The following is an 18,619-nucleotide window of genomic DNA, read 5'->3' as shown; positions in this document are numbered from 1 at the left end:
AGGGCAGTCGCCGCGCAGGTCAGAGGGAGAGGGACACAGGGGAGGGGGCAGCCGCCGCGCCGCGCAGAGGGTTAGTTTGCGGGCCCTGTGGCCCGGGCTCAGTGGAGTTCGGGAAGGGGCAGAGAGGGAAATTAACGGCCACTTAGAGCGGGGGTTCGGTGATTTGACAGGATAACGGTCCCTCTGGCCTGCAGCTCAGCTCAGTGGGACTGGGTGAGGGAGAGCGGGGGAGGGGAAGGTCTCTGGCGGGACCGGACTGGCACGGAGATGACATTACGAGACAGCCGTCTGCAGCACCGAACTGCCGGCGGCCCGGAACCGAATCATGGCAGTCGACCGGCGAGCTTCGCCAACTACGCCTGTAACTGCCCAGTAAACATGCCGACGTCGGCCCGACGTCGGCCGACGTCGGGGTGACGTCGGCAACTCGGCATCAGCATGCCGACGTCGGCCCGACGTCGGTCCAACCTCGGCACGACGTCGGCTGGATGTCGGATATGCCCGCATGTTCCGAAGTCCAGCCGAGGTCCAGCCGACGTCGGGCCGACGTCGGACCGAGATAAATTGCTGAGGTCCAGCCGACGTCGGGCCGACGTCGGGCCGACGTCGGGGCGACGTCGGGGCGACGTCGGACCGACATCGGCGCTATTTTGACCGTTAAAATAAGATAAAATACATGTTTCATGTTTCATAAAGAGCTTCTGTATTCAAAATATCCTCAGGAAACTCAAATCTTCCTCCACGCCGCAACCCCCTGATCCGGACTGGACGGGAAACTTTATCCCATTTGGGATTGCCCGTAAGCCGAGCTCGCCCGTAGCCGGGTGCGGTGAGTGCTTGGGGGCTGCTCGGCCTATCCTTTGGTCAGGCTCAGCCCCGGCAACTCACCAGGGCCGGGCCCAGTTCATATAGAAAGGCCAGTCGGCAAGTGTCACTTTGCCAAAGTGCCACTTATCAAAGGGACACTTTGGGAAACGTTGGTGCAGGTGTGTAAGAGTGGCTATATGAATCCATTGTGGGGTCGCCCTTTCCAAAAAGTGTCACGTAACAGCAATGGGACCAGGGACTCTATATGAACTGGACCCAGGGTGCTCGCCAAGAAGACCAATGTCTCCATCCTATGATCCTTCCGGCTCTGAAATGGTCTTGTCAGACCGAAAGGGCATAAACAACAAAACAAACCGAAGTCCTTATCTGGCTGCGTGGTGTAGTGGTTAGCGCACTAACCTCGCGTTCCAATGATACGGGGTTCGAATCCCATCGCCGGCCGATCCTTTTTGCGTGTTGTCCCAGTAAACATGCCGACGTCGGCGACTGGGGGGCTCGAATCCCGCCGCCGGTTGATATTTTTGGCGCGTTGTCCCAATAAACATGCCGACGTCGGCCCCGTCGGTCCAACGACAAACGATCTCGTCAACCTCGGCAAACGATCTCGGCCCGACGTCGGCTCGACGTCGGCTGGACTTCGGCTGGACGTCGGAACATGCGGGCATATCCGACGTCCAGCCGATGTCGGGCCGAGGTTGAACCGACGCTGGACCGACGTCGGGCCGAGCCTCGGCCCGACGTCGGGCCGACGTCGTCATGTTTACTGGGTGGTAGATAAGCTGTTAGAAAATGTCAAGCGTTGCAAGATATTTATAATTTTTTACCAAGCACGTACCAAGCACGAATCGTACGGTACGATTAGTTGGTAGAAAATGTCTAGCGTTGCAAGAAAACCATATAAATATTATTTAGAGCATGTATAACCCTCCGGGTGAGTAGGGTTATACATGCGTATCGTACGGTATAACCATAGTATAACCCCAAGCACGAATCGTACGTAGGGTATATTTTCGGCGGCGGCACATCCTCATGATGGGCCGTTTCAGGCGCATTTGATGCGCCCAGCCGGATGCGCTAGTTCGGGAAATAGGACATGCCTAGTGCTATGACGGCTGTATGCATGCATGTATGTATGTATGTATGTATGTATGTATGTATGTATATATGTATACATACATTCATTGCATTGCTGTTACATTGCTTTGCACGATGTATGCAATGTGACAGCCGATAAATGCTGCATGGTGCATTTGTAACTAACTATTGAATGATGCGTCGCATATTGTATGGACGACGAATTTGGTGGGAGAGCTCAGTTAAATGGTGCCGGATCTTCCTCCGTTGTTTTTGGGCTTCATCTCCATTTGTTTTCCCCGATTATATCCCTTTTTCACTACCTCCTCTCTTCCTCTTCCTCTCAAACTCTGTCGTCAGTCTCTCTGTCTCTCTGTATTTACAGTAAAGTCGCGGCGGCGGCGGCGGCTGCGGCCGATATTCCCGCCCGCCGCCGCACACAGCAGTTCAATAAATACACCGCACGGCCATTCCGCTCAGCTCACCTACAGCTCTGTACACCGGCCTCTCAGCTTCGACGGCCTGTAGTTCTGTACACCGGCCTCCCAGCTTCGACCGCCAGTAGTTCTGTACACCGGCCTCCCCACACTGGGCCGCGCCGGCCGTCCCCCTCTTTGGCCTCGGCTTGTTCGAGGGGCGCTCGTCGCCGACCGGTGACGTCATCAGGTGACGTCACACCCACCCACACACCCACACCCACACAGACACACGAGCTCTCAGGTAACCGGCCCAGCGGTCGAACAGCAGAGCAGCCAGACAGACCGTCAGCGCCACAGATAGACCGTCACAACAGAAGGGACTCGACACTCGCAGCCACTCGCAGAAAACCCGGCGGCTCAGACCAGACCGCTGTTAGAACCACCGCGGCGGTCCACCATCAGCCCAGTGGCTCTCAAACAACTCAGCAGTCAGAAACAACCCCAGCGACTCTCAAACAACTCAGCAGTCAGAAACAACTCAGCAGTCAGAAACAACCCCTCACAAACAACTGAGCGATCCGGCGCACCCCGGCGGCTCACGGCCACTCACGGCAATCCCAGCAAATCAAAGCAGCGGCGACTCTCTCGGCCCGCAGACCGCCCGGCGACTCCCGAGACTCATAGGGCGGCGACACCACACACAGGCGCTCTCTAAACTCTCCTCACAGGAGTTCTACCGCACTCTCTCCCAAGCAGGGATAGATGGTCACAACCGCACCATTTTACTCGCGTTAAAATCCTGCAAAACACTATTCAATAGTCATTTTAAAAGTAGCCAATGGTATTGAAGCCTTCCCTTCATTTCACACACGATTTCAGGGACAAGACGCCTTCATTAGCTGACGGCAGCGACTAAAATGTACACTCGGGGTCTACGAATTCACCTATCAGCGCCGGGGGTTCTAGGCGCGTCCCTCTGGCCGCCGGCGCCGGGGGTTCTAGGCGCGTCCCTCTGGCCGCCGGCGCCGGGGGTTCTAGGCGCGTCCCTCTGGCCGCCGACGCTGTGCGGCGCGACTACAGACGCCCGGCCGGCGGCCGACGCCGCGCGCCCCGCTCTGGCGCCCACTATAGGTCGAACGCCTCATTGAGGAGGGCGTTCAGCTCCTTGGTGTGGGCCGTTTTGCTGCCGGTGGCCGGAGAGGCCGAACAGCTGCGGCCCACGTACCTGTGGGGAGGGGAGGGGAGTCAGAGGGGGGCCGGGGAGGGAGGAGTCAGACGGGAACTGGGGAGGGAGGGGAGGCCGAGCAGCTGCGGCCCACGTACCTGTGGGGAGGGGAGGGGAGTCAGAGAGGGCCGGGAAGGGGAGGGGGGAGTCAGAGCTGGTCCGGGGAGGGAGGGGAGTCCGAGCAGTTGCGGCCCACGTAACTGCGGGGAGGTGGGAGGGGGTCAGGGGGTTCAGAGGAGCGGGGAGGGTCAGCGTAGGACGAGGGAGGGGAGGTCGGCGGGGAGGGGGACGGTGAAAGAATGTCTGATACGATCAGGGAGAGTGCAGAAAAATAACCGCCCGACCCGAGAGGTGGATAGGTGCGCGATTAATCCCGCTAAAATGTGACTAGTTGATGCTGGTTCTTCCGTCTCCATTACAAACATAGAGACAAGGTAGGTAAGTTCAGACAAGTTGAATACAAAGACCTCTTGTAACGTGCGGAGGAGTGCAGGCTGCAGAGCAGTGAGTGAGCCGCGCGATGGACCTGACGACGGACAGGCCGGGATAGTGACGATGGAGAGGAAGGAATAAAGGCCGGCACCCAGCCGGATGGTATTACACCCAGCTAACCGGGAGAGGAGACTGATATGCCCGACATATTTCAGAGCGTGACAGCTCACCGACCGAAATGGAAAAACGACGCCTTCGTGCCGAGCCTCTAGAAAAAGCAATAGCGACTAGAAAAAAAGATGTTTCGGTTTCACCACTCAGCCTCTTATGTGAAAAAGGAACCATATTGTGACATCAGGTAAGCACTGAAATTTTGCACCTTTTCGGTGAAATAAAAAGTGTTCAGGAGCCGGCACCCGAGTATCTTATATGAGCCGTACCCAAATAGGGCAAGTCCGAAACTCGAACATGCAAACAGCATTCTCACCGAATTCGCCTGACGTTTTTGGAGTGCGTGTTCGCGACATCGGGCGGCAGCTCGGCTTTGGACGCCGGCTGGGGCGGCGGCCCGGCTTTGGGCGCCGGCTGGGGCGGCGGCCCGGCCCTGACCAGGCGGAGGAGGCGGCCCAGCCACGAGTCGGGGGTGGCAGACGGGGGTTCGGCGCCGCGGGGCGCGCGCTCACTCTCGGACCGGCTGCCGGGACAGGAACGAGGGCCCGGAACGGGGGATCAGTGCCCGGATGGTGTGCCACTTCCAAAATAATCTGCGATAAAGCTCAATAGGACTTCTCTCACTACTCTGGTTCAACTCAAATTGTTAAAGGTGTACGTTTTGTGAATGAAGCAGGCTAGTCTCCTTTTAGTCGTATTCACATGGAAATCGAGAACACTCGGCTCGAGTGTCGGTACTGGGAAGGTTCCGGCGGGGAGGAGCTATGTTACAGAGGTGGGGTGCTAACTGATAACTGCCAATAGTGGAACACACAGGAGGGAACGACATACGTTACTACCAACCATGCAGGCAGGCGGTAAATATCAAAACATGTAAAGAAAAACAAACATTTTTTATGTCGAATTTATCTACCCTTTTCAGGCGCTTTCAGCCCAAACTGAGGGCGAAAGGAAAAGTGATTTCAAAGGTCAATAACGCTACAGTTCGCTAGACGAGTTGAAGCTTCGCTGTCCACTATCCATTCAATTGTGTCGGCTCTTAACCCTTGGCCTTATTATCTCCTGACCTGATGAGCTTGTCCTCCACTGCTACTGATCGGATGATCTAGAAGGCCACTAACCGATCACCTATTGGTCTTAGTTCATGATTACCTGGCGGCTGACCTAATGAAAAACGATGACCTCGGCGGAATCTGACCTGAAGAACGACCTCCGTTGACTGACCTGATGACCTTGGCCTCGCCGTCTGTTTACTGACCTGATGACCTTGGCCTTGGCGGCGGTGGTCTCGAAGCGCGGCTCGACGAAGGCCCAGGCGCCGTTGTTTTTCGCCTCCTCCTGGGCCCAGACAATGTCGGCGTCCGCCGGGTACAGGTCCAGCTGCTGCTTCACCTCATCAAATGGGAACGGAGACAGCTGGAGAGAGGCGGGGGGGGGGGGGTTCAGAGGGGTCAGAGGGGGGTCAGAGGCCGGGTACAGGTCCAGCTGCTGCTTCACCTCATCAAACGGGAACGGAGAGAGCTGGGGAGGGGGTCAGAGGGGGGTCAGAGGGGGGTCAGAGGGGGGTCAGAGGCGGGTACAGACAGACACGGAGGAAATTACAAATATCGCGAACAAGAATCGCGGCACGGCAATGCCATTGATGTAGATAATTTAATCAGTCTTACGTCGCATAGCGCAGACAAAAGCCGTCCACTCCGCTCCTTTCGGGATCCCCGCGACTGTCACCCACCCCGAGGCTATCAGTCCACCAGTCGCCCACCATTCCACAGCTCGGACACCATTCACCCGGCGACCGAGGACCTGCGCAGCGCCGTCGCGGTAGTGACCCAGGGGCCGCCTTCCGTCCCCTCTCAGAGCCATTCAGGCCCAGTAACTCTCCCCTCGCCAAGCCACTCTACCCCACAATCTCCCACCTGTTCCACCCGGACGATGGCCACTTGGTCCTGCAGTCCGCGGTCCTCGCGCGCCTTCTCCAGGTCGTAGTAGACCTTTCCGCTGCAGAAGATGACGCGCCGCACACCCGACGGTGACTGGCCGGCCGCAGCCGTATCTGGCAGGACACTAATGTAGAGAGAAGGAAAGGGACGTCAGATAGGGGACTGGCCGGCAGCAGCCATATCTGGCAGGACACTGTGGTAACAGGGGAGGTCAGATAGGCGACTGGTCAGCAGGACACCAACGCAGAGAGACGGTGAGGTTAGACGGGCGACTGAATTTCGGGCCGACCAGTAAAGCTATGACAGTGACCCTCCGTCGGGGAGACACCTCGACCACTGCCATTCACGTGTGACTCCATACGGAACACGCCCCACACAGGGCAAATTTAACTGCGCTAGAGCCCCATGTCCTCGAAAGAATCACGCCAACGTTATCATTCTGGCACCTCACCTAGCCAGAGGGGCGCTATCAGCTACACTCGGGTCCCGTCGACTGTTTGACTTCGCTCCATCTACACACTGCTTAAAAGTTATTGTTTCCTCGCTGACGATTCGATCCGTCTGACATAGGTTATTCAATAATCACTAACCGTTTGAACTCTGTGCGCCCCCCCCCCCCCCCCACTGACCGTTTACACTCTGAGCCCCTGTACTGACCGTTTGAACTCTGTGCCCCTGTACTGACCGTTTGAACTCTGTGCCCGTCCTGTACTGACCGTTTGAACTCTGTGCCCGTCCCCCACTAACCGTTTGAACTATGTGTCCCTGTACTGACTGTTTGAACTCTGTTCCCCTGTACTGACCGTTTGAACTCTGTTCCCCTGTACTGACCGTTTGAACTCTGTGCCCGTCCTGTTATACTGACCGTTTGAACTCTGTGCCCATCCTGTTATACTGACCGTTTGAACTCTGTGCCCGTCCCCCACTGACCGTTTGAACTCTGTGCCCGTCCTGTACTGACCGTTTGAACTCTGTGCCCGTCCTGTTATACTGACCGTTTGAACTCTGTGCCCCACTGACTGTTTGAACTCTGTGCCCGTCCTGTACTGACCGTTTGAACTCTGTGCCCGTCCTGTTATACTGACCGTTTGAACTCTGTGCCCATCCTGTTATACTGACCGTTTGAACTCTGTGCCCGTCCCCCACTGACCGTTTGAACTCTGTGCCCGTCCTGTACTGACCGTTTGAACTCTGTGCCCGTCCTGTTATACTGACCGTTTGAACTCTGTGCCCTCGACCATGTCGTCGAAGCTGCTCTGTGCGCGCGGGTGCCTCAGCAGCGACTTGGGCGTCATCAGGATCAGCGGCTTGCGGAAGGGCATGTGCACCTGGCGCCGCAGAATGTGGTAGTAGTTGCTGGGCACGCTGCAGTTGGCCACCTGGCGGACAGAATACCAAACTATAGTATCAAAAACCGCCACAGGATGTGGTAGTAGTTGCTGGGCACGCTGCAGTTGGCCACCTGGCGGCGGAGGGCGGAAACACAGCCACGTCAGACGGTACAGACGCACAGTTTTAGACGGCGGGGCGAGGAGAGCTAAATAACTAGATAAAGCGATGGATGCACTTTATTCGAAAGAGAGGCACACAAAATGGCAATATATCACAGCCTTTTAATGTCGGTTATCTACTCTTGCACCTATCCTACCTACTATTGATCCGAACTGCAGTCATCATAGTACTTTACCCATTAACACTGTAAAACTCTTATCTCACTGAGTTGGCGAGTTCCACTCACGATCATGTTGCACTCGGAGAGCTGGCGGATGGCGAACTCGTCAGCGGCGAAGGGCGGGAAGTACTCCGGATCCTCCGAGCAGAGCTGCAGGAACCGCTCCAGGCGGGCCGAACTGTGCTCCGGGCCCTGTCACAGAGGTCAGGTCAGAGGTCAGCGGTCACAGGAACCGCTCCAGGCGGGCCGAGCTGTGCTCCGGACCCTGTCACAGAGGTCAGGTCAGAGGTCATGTCTCAGGTCCTCATCTTAAGAGGCCGCTCTAGATGCGCTAAATGTATGCTCGGCTCCCTGATCATCATATCAAAGGTCTGTGTAAATAGCGGGGTTGGTTCTCGTCACATTGGTAAGCACAAATCGGGCCTTTCATTGAGATAAAATTTCCCAAAGAGCAGTCAGAGATACCATAATATCAGATCAGAACAACCGGTAAACCATGGCATAGGACTGCCAACTGAATTTGTCAACGACAGATGAGCTTTACACAGTCCGTTTCGTGTCTGTCTGTCTATCTGTGACTGAGTTATGACTTACCATTCCCTCCATGCCGTGCGGCAGCAGCAGAGTCAGACCCGACTGTCGTCTGTCTGTCTGTCTGTAAATGTCTGTATGTCTGAGTTATGACTTACCATTCCCTCCATGCCGTGCGGCAGCAGCAGCGTCAGACCCGACTGTCTGTATGTCTGTCTGTCTGTCTGTATCTGTCTGTCTGTTTGAGGTCTGTTTGAGTTGTAACTCACCATTCCTTCCATGCCGTGCGGCAGCAGCAGCGTCAGACCCGACTGTTGTCTGTCTGTATCTGTCTGTCTGTTTGAGGTCTGTTTGAGTTATGACTTACCATTCCCTCCATGCCGTGCGGCAGCAGCAGAGTCAGACCCGACTGTCGTCTGTCTGGTCTGTCTGTCTGTCTGTAAATGTCTGCGTCTGAATTAAAACTGACCATTCCCTCCATGCCGTGGGGTAGCAGCAGAGTCAGACCCTACTGTCGTCTGTCTGTCTGTGTGTCTGTGTCTGAGTTATGACTCACCATTCCCTCCATGCCATGCGGCAGCAGCAGCGTCAGACCCGACTGTCGGACCCACTTGGCCTGGCCGGACGAGATGAACTGGTCGATAATCACCTGTAACATACAGATCACACAGTCAGTGGACTCGACATACCCAATAAGACTGGCGTGACCAGAAGCCATTATCACCCTCTGGTGATGAAGACACAATATTACACATCACACACGGAGCTGCTCTGCGACGATTTGAGACTATTTGGAGACGTCAGCGAGGGTAACTCATCTGCCCGAGTAACATGCACCAGACAGTGCGTTTTATCTAACGAACACTAATTCGACCACGTTTTAAAAGGCGTACGATGCCTTTTGCCTCCCTCCTCCCCATCGTTCGTTTCCCACAAACGCCCGCAGTCCCCGCCGCCATCACTATCCGGCGGCGGCGGGCTTCGGACCGGCGCCGTCGGCACACCGTCCCCACCTGGGCCGTGTTACAGACACACTGTCCTGTTACAGACACACTGTCCCCAGCAGTGGGCCGTGTTATAGACACACCGTCCCCACCTGGGCCGTGTTACAGACACACTGTCCCCACCTGGGCCGTGTTACAGACACACCGTCCCCACCTGGGCCGTGTTACAGACACACTGTCCCTGGGCCGTGTTACAGACACACCGTCCCTGGGCCGTGTTACAGACACACTGTCCCTGGGCCGTGTTACAGACACACCGTCCCCACCTGGGCCGTGTTACAGACACACTGTCCCTGGGCCGTGTTACAGACACACCGTCCCCACCTGGGCCGTGTTACAGACACACTGTCCCCACCTGGGCCGTGTTACAGACACACTGTCCCCAGCAGTGGGCCGTGTTATAGACACACCGTCCCCACCTGGGCCGTGTTACAGACACACTGTCCCCACCTGGGCCTGTTACAGACACACAACTGTCCCCACCTGGGCCGTGTTACAGACACACTGTCCCCACCTGGGCCGTGTTACAGACACACTGTCCCCAGCAGTGGGCCGTGTTACAGACACACCGTCCCCACCTGGGCCGTGTTACAGACACACTGTCCCCACCTGGGCCGTGTTACAGACACACTGTCCCCAGCAGTGGGCCGTGTTACAGACACACCGTCCCCACCTGGGCCGTGTTACAGACACACTGTCCCCACCTGGGCCGTGTTACAGACACACTGTCCCCAGCAGTGGGCCGTGTTATAGACACACCGTCCCCACCTGGGCCGTGTTACAGACACACTGTCCCCACCTGGGCCGTGTTACAGACACACCGTCCCCACCTGGGCCGTGTTACAGACACACCGTCCCCACCTGGGCCGTGTTACAGACACACCGTCCCCACCTGGGCCGTGTTACAGACACACTGTCCCTGGGCCGTGTTACAGACACACCGTCCCTGGGCCGTGTTACAGACACACTGTCCCTGGGCCGTGTTACAGACACACTGTCCCCACCTGGGCCGTGTTACAGAAGTCTCCGAACTGGGCCTCCCAGCAGATGAGCGCGTTCGGGTTGGTCAGACTGAATCCCAGCTCGAACCCTGGAACGGACCGGTGGCGGCGTCATACACACAGAGCGGTGGTTGATGACTGATGCACTGTCAACAATTCCCGAATAAATTCTCTTGAAATTCAAACGTTGTACGTATCCCAAACTGACAAATAACTTGAAGGTCGATGATCACTGATGCTCACTGAGTCACTCTCGAGTGAAGCGGAGTTGTTCACTCACCGAGCACTCCGAACTCTGAGAGTGACGAGTTGCAGACGGTGTACTGGGCCTGGTCGGGGTAGAGTTATGCACTCACCGAGCACTCCGAACTCTGAGAGTGACGAGTTACAGACAGTGTATTGAGCCTGGTCGGGGTACAGGTAGCAGAGCGGCCGGTAGGTGGCCATGTCCACCTTCTGATGGTGCATCACGTGGTGACGGTGACTGTAACACACGGACAGTAACACGGGTCATCACGTGGTGACGGTGGCTGTAACACACGGGTCATCACGTGGTGACGGTGGCTGTAACACACGGGTCATCACGTGGTGACGGTGACTGTAACACACGGGTCATCACGTGGTGACGGTGGCTGTGACACGGACAACACACAGTGAGCAAGGTCAACGGGACAGGTCATTAGGGCGGACCAACAGGTCACTGGGGTTAGAGCAGCAGACACACAGCTCACTGGAGTCACTAGAATGGGCGTACAGGTCACTGCGAGTCACCAGGGACGGATCTCTCTCTCTCTCTCTCTCTCTCTCTCTCTCTCTCTCTCTCTCTCTCTCTCTCTCTCTCTCTCTCTCTCTCTCTCTCTCTCTCTCTCTCTCTCTCTCTCTCTCTCTCTCTCTCTCTCTCTCCCCCTCCCCTCACCTGAAGGTGCCCCGCTCGACGTCCTGTCCGGACAGCCGGACGTGGTAGCCCTCCTTGAGCAGGGAGCCGAACGCCATGGCTTCAGCCAGCGCCCAGTCCACCGTGCGCGACTCCACCATCTCCATACGCGAGTTGAGCACGCGCTGAACAACAGAGAGACGAGGGGTGTGTGAGACAGGGGGAGGGACTCCACCATCTCCATACGGGAGTTGAGCACGCGCTGTACAGCAGAGAGCGAGGGGGGTGTGAGACAGGGAGGGACTCCACCATCTCCATACGCGAGTTGAGCACGCGCTGAACCATAGAGAGACGAGGGGTGTGTGAGACAGGGGGAGGGACTCCACCATCTCCATACGGGAGTTGAGCACGCGCTGTATAGCAGACAGAGAGGTGTGATACAGGAGGGACTCCACCATCTCCATACGGGAGTTGAGCACGCGCTGTACAGCAGAGAGCGAGGGGGGTGTGAGACAGGGAGGGACTCCACCATCTCCATACGCGAGTTGAGCACGCGCTGAACCATAGAGAGACGAGCGGTGTGTGAGAGGGGGAGGGGGGACTCCATCATCTCCATACGGGAGTTGAGCACGCGCTGTACAGCAGAGAATGATGGGTGAGACAGGGAGGGACTCCACCATCTCCATATGGGAGTTGAGCACGCGCTGTACAGCAGAGAGACGAGGGGTGTGTGAGACAGGGGGAGGGACTCCACCATCTCCATACGGGAGTTGAGCACGCGCTGTATAGCAGACAGAGAGGTGTGATACAGGAGGGACTCCACCATCTCCATACGGGAGTTGAGCACGCGCTGTACAGCAGAGAGCGAGGGGGGTGTGAGACAGGGAGGGACTCCACCATCTCCATACGCGAGTTGAGCACGCGCTGAACCATAGAGAGACGAGGGGTGTGTGAGAGGGGGAGGGGGGACTCCATCATCTCCATACGGGAGTTGAGCACGCGCTGTACAGCAGAGAATGATGGGTGAGACAGGGAGGGACTCCACCATCTCCATATGGGAGTTGAGCACGCGCTGTACAGCAGAGAGACGAGGGGTGTGTGAGACAGGGGGGACTCCACCATCTCCATACGGGAGTTGAGCACGCGCTGTACAGCAGAGAGACGAGGGGTGTGTGAGACAGGAGGGACTCCACCGTCTCCATACGGGAGTTGAGCACGCGCTGAACAATAGAGAGACAAGGGGTGTGAGACAGGGGGACTCCACCATCTCCATACGGGAGTTGAGCACGCGCTGAACAACAGAGAATGGTGTAAGACGGGGGGGGGGACTCCACCATCTCCATACGCGAGTTGAGCACGCGCTGTACAGCAGAGAGCGAGGGGGGTGTGAGACAGGGAGGGACTCCACCATCTCCATACGCGAGTTGAGCACGCGCTGAACCATAGAGAGACGAGGGGTGTGTGAGACAGGAGGGACTCCACCATCTCCATACGGGAGTTGAGCACGCGCTGTACAGCAGACAGAGGGTGTGTGAGACAGGGGGGACTCCACCATCTCCATACGGGAGTTGAGCACGCGCTGTACAGCAGAGAATGATGGGTGAGACAGGGAGGGACTCCACCATCTCCATATGGGAGTTGAGCACGCGCTGTACAGCAGAGAGACGAGGGGTGTGTGAGACAGGGGGGACTCCACCATCTCCATACGGGAGTTGAGCACGCGCTGTACAGCAGACAGAGGGTGTGTGAGACAGGGGGGACTCCATCATCTCCATACGGGAGTTGAGCACGCGCTGTACAGCAGAGAATGATGGGTGAGACAGGGAGGGACTCCACCATCTCCATATGGGAGTTGAGCACGCGCTGTACAGCAGAGAGACGAGGGGTGTGTGAGACAGGGGGGACTCCACCATCTCCATACGGGAGTTGAGCACGCGCTGTACAGCAGAGAGACGAGGGGTGTGTGAGACAGGAGGGACTCCACCGTCTCCATACGGGAGTTGAGCACGCGCTGAACAATAGAGAGACAAGGGGTGTGAGACAGGGGGACTCCACCATCTCCATACGGGAGTTGAGCACGCGCTGAACAACAGAGAATGGTGTAAGACGGGGGGGGGGGGGGACTCCACCATCTCCATACGCGAGTTGAGCACGCGCTGAACAATAGAGAGACGAGCGGTGTGTGAGACAGGAGGGACTCCACCATCTCCATACGGGAGTTGAGCACGCGCTGAACAGCAGACAGAGGGGTGTGTTCACTGTGTGAGCTGTTGGAAGCTGTTGATTTTTGTCTAGGACCAGGTCGGTGTCGTTACTAATTTGCGTTCGTATCTGTTTGAACAACAAACTTGCACTCAGACGCTTAACTGGTCAAATAACATTGAACCAAGGAAAAATTACAAGCCATTTGATGTGAAGCAGAGGCAAACGAGTTGATACTATCAGCAATGTCTCACTAGTCTCAACCTGCGTCATAAATAGCAGGGTTTTCCGCCCATTGGTCGCCCACTCCGCGCCGTGTCCCAGCCACAGCTCGGCGCCCACTGTCTGCCCCACCGGAGGCGGATCCCGGACCCACCGGAGGCGGATCCCGGACCCACCAGAGGCGGATCCCGGACCCACGCGAGGCGGATCCCGGACCCCACTGGACCCACCTGGAGTCCACGGTGGATGACGAAGTCGACGGCGTTGGGCGGCGCCGATGAGACCCTCTTGCCAATGTGGGTGAGCGTCTCCTCCTTGACGCCCGTGTCGGACATCTTCAGCGGGTCCTTACCCTGAGACACACAGACACAAACACAGGCCACAGTCAGACACAGACACAGCGTCTCCTCCTTGACGCCCGTGTCGGACATCTTCAGAGGGTCCTTACCCTGAGAGACATACAAACACAGACAAACACGGGTAACAGACAGACACAAACAAACACAGTTACAGACAGACACAAGCACAGTGTCTCCTCCTTCACCCCCGTGTCGGACATCTTCAGCGGGTCCTTGCCCTGTGTGAGGGGATAGGACGTCACCAGAGGTTGTTGTTGCTCCCTCCACCCCACTGCACCGTGTTTTAACTCTGGCCAAAAACTGGCCAGGACGCGAAATATCGACTATTTTTAAACGTTTCCATTTGGCCACTATCGTGTTCAAAAATGATCAGAGCATCTATAACGACGGAAGCTTTTATTCTCTTTACTTTTAAAAAGGTTGAAAATGTACAACAAAGTCAGACAACTCTCAACAGCTAAACTTCGGCGAACAAACGCAGAAACAGTCGCTTTGCTTCACGTCAACATCTTCGAGCTTTGGATTGACAAAACTATATAATTTGGGTACCAAACGATAGCGCGACCTTTTGGCTTTGTAATGAGTCATAATTTATATAATTATAATGCATATAGGTGTTACATTTATTAATTTTGGTTAGCCCTTACATTGGCACACTTTTTTGAAAAATGTAAATGTTCTTTTAGAGCTACAAAAAATTGTACGCTAGTGTACGGTCTCAGACTACCACCACACTGTAGGTCAAGGAGTTGTCTACATGTCCTCAAAATTTCAGCTGCGCCTGAGTGCGCCGGTGTTGGGGGTGAACACTTTTTTGAATGAGTCATGTCTGTTCCTGCTGAGCCATGGGACGGGCTCTAGCGTGCGTTAAGGGAAAATGCTAGTACTCCTCGTTCATTCTCTCGTCTATTGTGACGAGTTGGTGGCCAATGGAAGGTCGCCGACCTGTGTGCGACCTGCCGTACCCTGGGGCGTTATCAGCTGACGGCACGACCCCCCACGACACGTGCCAGTTGCATTTTCATGTGTCGCGAGAAGAAAACAAAGGGTCTCCGGAACCGGAGACCGGACAATGTCGGTGAATGACAGTTGTTCATTCAAAAACTGCTAGCATTCCTATGAAATAGGTATACATTTCTTAAATATCAACAGCATTATCGGTGTAAATAGTACCTATAGGTCTATAACAGGAACTTTCCACTCCATGGCTATTGCAGGAAATTCATAGATGGGCTCTGGAGCTGTATGGTCGCTACACATGCTTGCTTGATAGTTTATAAACATATCTTAGTACCTGATGGAGCGCAATAAAATATTCATTGTGCCCAGTTTGCGATGGGACTGTGAACTGGAAAGTGACTGTATGAGACCGGCCACAGCACGCATCGCTGATCACGATGATCGGCAGGGTTACCATCGGCCTCTTCAGTCAGTATTAATACGTTCGACGTAGGTGGTATGGTATCATTAGTGCTGTCCACATTTATGAAAAAGTATCCGTTTGCTGCAGTAAGCGTCAGTTAGTATGGCAATGAAGTGCTTTTACGTGCACGTTGCATGTTACAATAACGCACCATACAATAGGAATTGGTAAGAAGTTTTGGGATACATTCTACCATTTCACGTCATGCAATGGCGGATCCAGTGAGAGGCATAGTGGGTATTTGCCCTCCCCATAGCTGAGTCGTGTGGGCAAGACTATCCTTTTCCGCTCCCAAAGCTTTTGGTGATGATAAACATAATACGGCGTCAATGCCTATCTGGACGAAAAGCAGGTCTTTCCGTCACAACCATTCTGAGGGATGGAGCTGACCGCTCGCTGCTCATGATTTAGGTCGGTATGATGATAACAGATGGAAATTTCTGAACTACACGCATGCAGATTGCAGACGTAGTGAAGCTTTGTAAAGTCACCGGCGCGGCGGTGGGTCGGGGTCGCCGAATGAGTCGGAAACATTTGCCCTCCCCAAACGGATAATCTGGATCCGCCCCTGACGTCATGTGACGTAAAACATACAAGACTCTGGACTTACTAAAGTGGAGACCGGGTTAACATCAAATTGATATCAAAACATACGTTTAAAAATGTTTTGGAAATAAATTTAAAGATTGTAGGTCCTATATGAATAAGTCTTATAACTATAAGAACATTCAAGGTCACCTGAGGTCATCAACGCTAATTAACAAGGTCATGTCCTCAAACTTGACTTGCCTCGTCGAGGAGCCTTGCTAAAACTTGCGATTATTCTAAATTTATAGATACCTAAATGTTCGTGCATTCATAGCTAGAACATGACAATATTTTTATATGTTTCGTGACACGTGTGACGTCATTAACAAGTACATAAGCATCTGATCCGACACATTTTGCACTTTAAATGATCGTTAGTCTCCAACGTTTCGTTTGAGCCCAAAAACACGTCTGTATCTCATATAGTTTCTTAGTTATGAGCCCTGGCCAGTTTTGGTCCAGAGTTAAAACATAGTGCACTGGCGAGGCGTAGCCGAGCAGCTCTGTAAGGTCCTGTGGTGGGCCCCAGGACCACCACGTCGCCGCTCCGTACGTCTTCCAGTCAGAAAACCTAATTCTTAATTCAAAATGAAAATAAACTGGATTTCCAACCCTACAGTCACAGCGTTACGCATCCTAGGTATTTATCAAAGAATAGTCACAAAAGCAGTTTAGGTTTTTTCTTAACTACATCGGTCCCGCTTTATCTACAAACCACGAAAAATGCAAAGACTTGTCCTTGTCTTTGTAATTTGCGGCGGGATTCGAGCCGCCGTCCGCCAGGCACTATGTACTAATATGCTGGACTGACCTCGAAGAATCCGGACCAGGGCGAGTCGATCCAGTGCTTGTTGTAGATCTGCGTCTCCTTCTTGGATGCCTCCAGCGCCTCCTCGCAGATCTTCTCGTACCGGTCGATCACGTCCTGAAACGGGATCAGCGAACACGTCAGTCGAGGACGTCCTGAAACGGTGCAGGAGCCACCAGCCAGTCAGCCCGGAACGGTGGGAGTCAAACGGATTAGCAACTAATACAATATCGAGGAGTGGGAGAAACGGTAAGCAGAAAAGTAATATTTACACACTAATTACGAAACAATGAACAAAACCGATCATGGATAAGGGAGTTTCCTAGGAGCGCCTCCGCGATGCTGGGCAAATAGGGAGTCGGTAGTTTGTATCTGATCTCTCACATATCAAAGGAACCACCAGTCGGTGTTCAGTTAGTAGTCAGCATGGGTCGTCAGAGCCAGGCGTGAGAGAGGAAGTTTGTACCACACACTAGAGGTGGCAAAAGATGAAAATTTTGGGAACCAGACTCGAACCAGACCCGGCTGGACATTTCTGGAACCAGTCGGACCCGGTCTTAGTTGGAATCGGAACCAGTTGGACCCGTTCCCCAAACGTCAATTTATACAAACTACTTGTAAGTATCATTAGTTGCATCATGTAAAACAGCCTATTTCCCACTGGGAATACTCATGAACTACTGTGTGCAAAGTAACATTCACTTCCTTCACTTCATATTTTGCAATAATGTGTAGTATGCAAGATGTATAGTTTATGGAAGGACCCGGTTGGACCCGTCAGAAAATTTCCAGGAACCGGTCTGGACCCATATGGGTCCAGACTGGTTCTTTGGACCGGGTCCTCGGGTCCACATTTTGCCACCTCTACCACACACCTGTACTACATTCCTCCATCTTTCCGGCACATGTCATCAGACTGCGACAACGCCACATCAGTTTTTAGAGACGGAGAAACAGAGAGATAGAAAGACACCACCACAGCCGTCCCCCAGACCGGGCGGTACAGAACAGTGGCACACAGAGAGGTAACGGTCACACACGTTCAGGAAGCAGCCCAGAGCCCCCACAGGGCCGCATTAGACGGGGCCTGCCGGGCCGCGAGCCCACACAGAGCCGCCTGACTGAGACGGGGCCGCGTCGTGAACCCACACACAGGGGCAGTGGTCACTGGTCAAACATCACCGGGAAGCAGCATCGAGCCCCCACAGAGCCGCGTTAATGGAACGGGGTCGGCCGGGCGATGAGCCCACACAAACAGCGGCAGTGGTGACACACGCTCCAGAAGCAGCCGAAAGCCCACACCGAGCCGCCTTACTGATACCAGTCGCTCAGCGTCCGCCTTACCCGCTGCAACACGGCCCGGCGTCAGTTGGCCAGGTGCGAGCGGGATGGGGGCCGAGCCGCTCGGCCCGGCGTCAGTTGGCCAGGTGCGAGCGGGACAGGGGCGGCGCGTCAACAACATAGCTACGGGAGCGTGACATGGCCGGCTACTCAGCACCCGCCCGCCCGGAGCGGGGCGTCAGACGGGATATGAGGGGAAGGAGGGACCTGTCCTATCAGGGGAAGTAGGAAGTAGCAGGGGAAGTGGGCACCCCGTGAACGGAACACGGGTGGGACGGCGTACATCAGTTGGATGCTTCAACGAGGAGCAGTCGTACCACTACCAGTTGTAAATGCTATAGAACTACGCAAAAACTACAAACATGCATATCTTCATTTCACGTACAACATTTTTTGCAAACATCATTCACACTCAAATGCTACATTGAAATAACAGCTAAGCAGCACCCTCTGTTCATGCTGTGGCTACCACAGACGATAACGGGACAGGCTAGCACTACCAGCC

The 18,619-nt window shown here is 54.9% G+C and overlaps 1 protein-coding gene across 4 annotated transcripts in view; it reads right to left on the bottom strand.

Moving 5' to 3' along the window:
* Positions 1-2,258: 2,258 nt before the first annotated feature.
* LOC122383503 (2-oxoglutarate dehydrogenase, mitochondrial-like) overlaps positions 2,259-18,619 on the bottom strand; it is a 53,775-nt gene continuing 37,414 nt past the window's right edge. The window contains exons 12-24 of one of the 4 annotated variants that reach the window (XM_043370007.1): positions 18,118-18,120; positions 16,777-16,890; positions 13,826-13,948; positions 11,214-11,356; positions 10,654-10,781; positions 10,301-10,386; positions 8,849-8,941; positions 7,828-7,953; positions 7,305-7,468; positions 6,066-6,213; positions 5,408-5,565; positions 4,466-4,672; positions 2,259-3,546 (exon numbers count right to left, since the gene is read on the bottom strand). In XM_043370007.1, coding sequence (XP_043225942.1) covers positions 3,447-3,546; positions 4,466-4,672; positions 5,408-5,565; positions 6,066-6,213; positions 7,305-7,468; positions 7,828-7,953; positions 8,849-8,941; positions 10,301-10,386; positions 10,654-10,781; positions 11,214-11,356; positions 13,826-13,948; positions 16,777-16,890; positions 18,118-18,120 — 1,593 coding nt within the window. In that variant the 3' untranslated portion in view covers positions 2,259-3,446. The remainder of the gene's footprint in view (positions 3,547-4,465; positions 4,673-5,407; positions 5,566-6,065; positions 6,214-7,304; positions 7,469-7,827; positions 7,954-8,848; positions 8,942-10,300; positions 10,387-10,653; positions 10,782-11,213; positions 11,357-13,825; positions 13,949-16,776; positions 16,891-18,117; positions 18,121-18,619) is intronic. The other 3 variants (XM_043370009.1, XM_043370008.1, XM_043370010.1) reach the window with 3 other exon arrangements.

This window comes from Amphibalanus amphitrite, unplaced genomic scaffold (assembly GCF_019059575.1).
Source record: "Amphibalanus amphitrite isolate SeventyFive unplaced genomic scaffold, NRLGWU_Aamphi_draft 000165F_arrow, whole genome shotgun sequence".
Lineage (NCBI taxonomy): Eukaryota > Metazoa > Arthropoda > Thecostraca > Balanomorpha > Balanidae > Amphibalanus > Amphibalanus amphitrite.
The sequence above is the reverse complement of the archived record's forward strand: the minus strand, read 5'-3'. Positions and strand labels throughout refer to the sequence as shown.